Source organism: Blastomyces gilchristii (assembly GCF_000003855.2).
Source record: "Blastomyces gilchristii SLH14081 genomic scaffold supercont1.17, whole genome shotgun sequence".
Classification (NCBI taxonomy): domain Eukaryota; kingdom Fungi; phylum Ascomycota; class Eurotiomycetes; order Onygenales; family Ajellomycetaceae; genus Blastomyces; species Blastomyces gilchristii.
The window spans coordinates 46,586-50,160 of record NW_003101666.1 but is presented as its reverse complement, the minus strand read 5'-3'; the positions used below and the strand labels follow the sequence as shown (position 1 = coordinate 50,160).

General features: G+C 46.7%; 1 protein-coding gene across 2 annotated transcripts; it reads left to right on the top strand.

The window, feature by feature from the left end:
* The first annotated feature begins 249 nt into the window (after nucleotides 1–249).
* BDBG_06953 lies at nucleotides 250–3,404 on the top strand. Of its 2 annotated transcripts, none has more exons than XM_002622396.2 (2): nucleotides 250–750; nucleotides 810–3,392. In XM_002622396.2, the coding sequence occupies exon 2, from the start codon at nucleotides 838–840 to the stop codon at nucleotides 2,872–2,874; it is 2,037 nt and encodes a 678-aa protein (XP_002622442.1). In that variant the 5' UTR covers nucleotides 250–750; nucleotides 810–837; the 3' UTR covers nucleotides 2,875–3,392. The 2 variants fall into 2 exon arrangements, with proteins under 2 accessions (XP_002622442.1, XP_031579870.1); XM_031722854.1 differs by having other exon boundaries at nucleotides 253–570; nucleotides 710–3,404.
* The last annotated feature ends 171 nt before the right edge of the window (nucleotides 3,405–3,575 follow it).

Here is a 3,575-nt window from a genome sequence, read left to right as displayed (position 1 = left end):
ATATAATTATATCTGAGATCAGAATCAGAATATTTAATAGTCTTATTATTAATTTAACTAATCTTATTACATGACGCCAAGAAATGTATGGGACCAGACCAAATGGGATCAAATGTGAAATTCATGGTCCCAGCGGCCAGTCTAGCAAGGGGGGGTGTTGGTGATTACTACACCTACCCTAGTCACGTGCCACCCCAACCTATTTAGTGTAACTCGCGTAAATAGATTACACAACACAACAACGTTATCCTCCAAGAGTAGACCGCCTCCGTCTGATCGTGACGGAACGCATCTTCCAACGAAGGCAGGGATCAGGGATCTTATATTGGCCCATAATAATAGATAATAGATGGGAAGTCGCGTTGATGGGGCTAAAAAATCGCGTCGTAATGTTGTTGGAGTAGCCTTGGAACTTGCGCCGCTGACGGCGTTAATAATTATTATAGACCCACCCCTGTTCGTCGCGGTTCGATTAGGCACCCATGCGCCGTTCCCCTGCTTTGTTCGATGATAGGTTGCTGCCCAACCCTCCATGGAGCTGAACTAACGTTCTGCTGAAAGATTTAAACTGTTGGTTCCCTCACCCTATCCTGTCCAACTATACACGCTTGTTTTTGCCCTACATTATCGATTTGTTCAGTGCGGCCTCCACACATCTCGTTGATTTTGTTACGATTTGCAGAATTATTATTAACTAATTAACTATTAGTTAACTAGTTAATCTGATTTGCGAGGCAAATACAGCCGGAAGTATGATAATCCGTTCCGTCAATTTGTTTACTACGTTTGTTCACATACAGGCGTTATAGGGAGATTGCTATAAGATTGTGCTTTAGAATGGATCGGACAACACAAGAATTGTTAGCCCAAATCGAGCAAGAAAAACGACGGCGTCAAGACGCGGAAGCGGAGGCCAGAAGCGAAAGAAGGCTACGTGAAGGAGAGCAGCGACGACGTGAAGGAGAGCAGCGACGACGTGAAGAAGTCGAACAGCAAATTCAAGACTCCACACTCCCCGAATTTCTCGACACTTGCCACGTGCAATTATTTCTCGGCCTGAACGTACAGGAAGACAAGCGCTCATCGACTAAGGGAGATCCGTCGAATGCTGATAGGAAACTCCGTCCAGATAAGATTCAGGAGTGGACGGATTTTCCAAAGGAGCAAACTGCAATATGGGAGGATCTCATGGACGCAGATTTTGTTACAGAGCGCCATTTCACACCCCTGTTTGCGTTGAAGATATTCGGCAAACAAATCCGAGAAAAAATGCTGAGCTCTGAGCTGGATCTTAGTTATTTCGAACGGCAGACTGTCGAGTCGCTTGTCGCCTCGGTCATCAAACAGCTCTATGCGAACCCCCGACTTCGACAAACCTTCCACCTCAATGGAGATGTGACCTTCGAAAACCACGCAAATACCTTGACTGACGAGTCAAAGATAGTTGCAGATATGGGCTCTCTCAGCTTAACACAGGAGAAACCGCCGCGTCGGTCAAAGCGCTTGGCTGCAAAGCGATCGGATGAGGAGTTGGTTCCAGCCCCACTACCCGTGAACAACCAAACGAGATCACAGCTCAAGCCTGCTCGGCCTAGAGCGGACCAGTTCTGCGTGTACAACAGGGGTCCTGATGAAAAGGTGCCTGCCTTCATTATCGAATACAAACCGCCCCATAAGGTTTCCCTTGCTCATGTAAAGGCCGGCCTTGAGGACATGGAACTTAACCAGGTGGTCCGGTGTCAGGAAGATAAAAAACCCGAAGATATTTGTCGCCGTGTTGTGGCTGCGGTCATTACGCAAGCATTTTTCTACATGATAACTGGGGGGCTAGAGTATGGGTACGTGTGTACCGGCGAAGCGTTCATATTTCTTCGTGTGCTTGACAGTGATCCTTCCACCGTATACTACTATCTATCAATACCCAAAGAGGACGTTGGCGAAACAACCGGGTGGACTGGTGACCTGAATTGTGACAACCGCCTGCATCTTACCGCGCTTGGTCAGGTGTTGGCCTTTACTCTTCGGGCTTTGCGAACGGCACCACGAGACCTCGGTTGGAGGAACTGGGCAATGAGCAAACTGAAGACGTGGGAAATTATATACGATGTCCTTCTGACCGAAATATCGGAGAAGAACGTTCCTTCCTCAGACTTCAAACCATCGCCACAGACTAGAAGGGAATACTGTCGCGTATCTCCAGTTAAGACGAGATCGAGGTCTGCGGTGGCTAATGTCGCATCCTGTAACCCATCGCAGGGTCTAATCTCGCTCGATCGCGACGACTCCGACGATGAATTTGATCCTAATACCCCCAGTCGAAGACCTCGAGATTCTCGCTTGCCACGCCCATCAGCGTGGCCATCGCTATCAGCCGGCGCCACGACGTCGCAGGGAGATGCACAGTCCAAAGGCAAATCTCGGCAGTATTGTACGCAGCTCTGCCTTCGAGGCTTGGCCACAGGAGGGAAATTAGATTGGGAATGTTCCAATGTGTTGGACCATGGAGTCGATCGACATCAAATCAACGCGACGACACTCATCGGTCTGTTGGATCGGCAGTTATGCAGCGGTGACCTGCGGCCCGACTTGGAGCTCGGGTGCGAGTCGTTGCATATTCATGGGAGCCGCGGGGCGCTGTTCAAAGTGACGCTGCTATCAAACGGATACACTTTTGTTGGAAAGGGCGTGCCGGTGGAGTTTGTGGACTGCTTGAAGCATGAGGAGTCGGTATATTCGCGTCTTAGTCAGATACAAGGGATACACGTGCCAGTTCTACTTGGCAGTCTAGCCCTTTCTCGGCCGTTCTACTACGACGGCATCGCGGAAATCGTCCATATGATGTTCATGGGCTATGCTGGAAGGACGCTCAGCTAAGCGACACGAAATAGACCAGAGTCAGCTGACCCAGCAAGCTGAGGATTCCCTGCATGCCATTCACCGGTTAGGTGTGCTTCACAGTGACCCGATACCTGGAAACATGACCTGGAACAAAGGAGAATGGCCGAGTAATGTTCATTGATTTTGAGCGGGCCAAGTTTCAGAATCCACGCATGCCACTGGGGCCCGTTTCACCAAATAATAGGCGCAAGCGAGCGCTATATGACAAGCGCCGTAGCAAGTGTTTTAGTTCCTTTGAGCGTGAAACGCTGCTCATGAGACACGACCTGCAATCTGTGGAAGGTGTAACGCTTTGATTGAAAAGGTTGCTAGCTTGGTGTATACAGAAAACTTGCCCTTCAGGAAGCAGAAAACTTGACCTCGCTCACAAATGTGGCCTGTGCCACTACCTGACCTCGCTCAATACATCTTTTCTTGTAATTTGAAACCACTCAATTATTTATCATCAATTCTATAATCAATTCTTAATTAATTCAAAATCAATTCAAAATTAATTTAATACTGAAATTATTCTTGAATTTAATAATAAAGTAAGTATTTATATAACTTACACTGAATCAATTATCAACTGATTTTCAATCAATTATTAATTACTTAAATATATAGATTGAATCTATTTTTATTATTATAATTAATTAATAATTAATTCAGAATCAATTTAAAATCAATTCAAAATC

What these genes read in the sequence shown, in the direction of transcription:
- BDBG_06953 (XM_031722854.1), top strand. Translation starts at nt 838, where the DNA reads ATGGATCGGACAACACAAGAATTGTTAGCCCAAATCGAGCAAGAAAAA.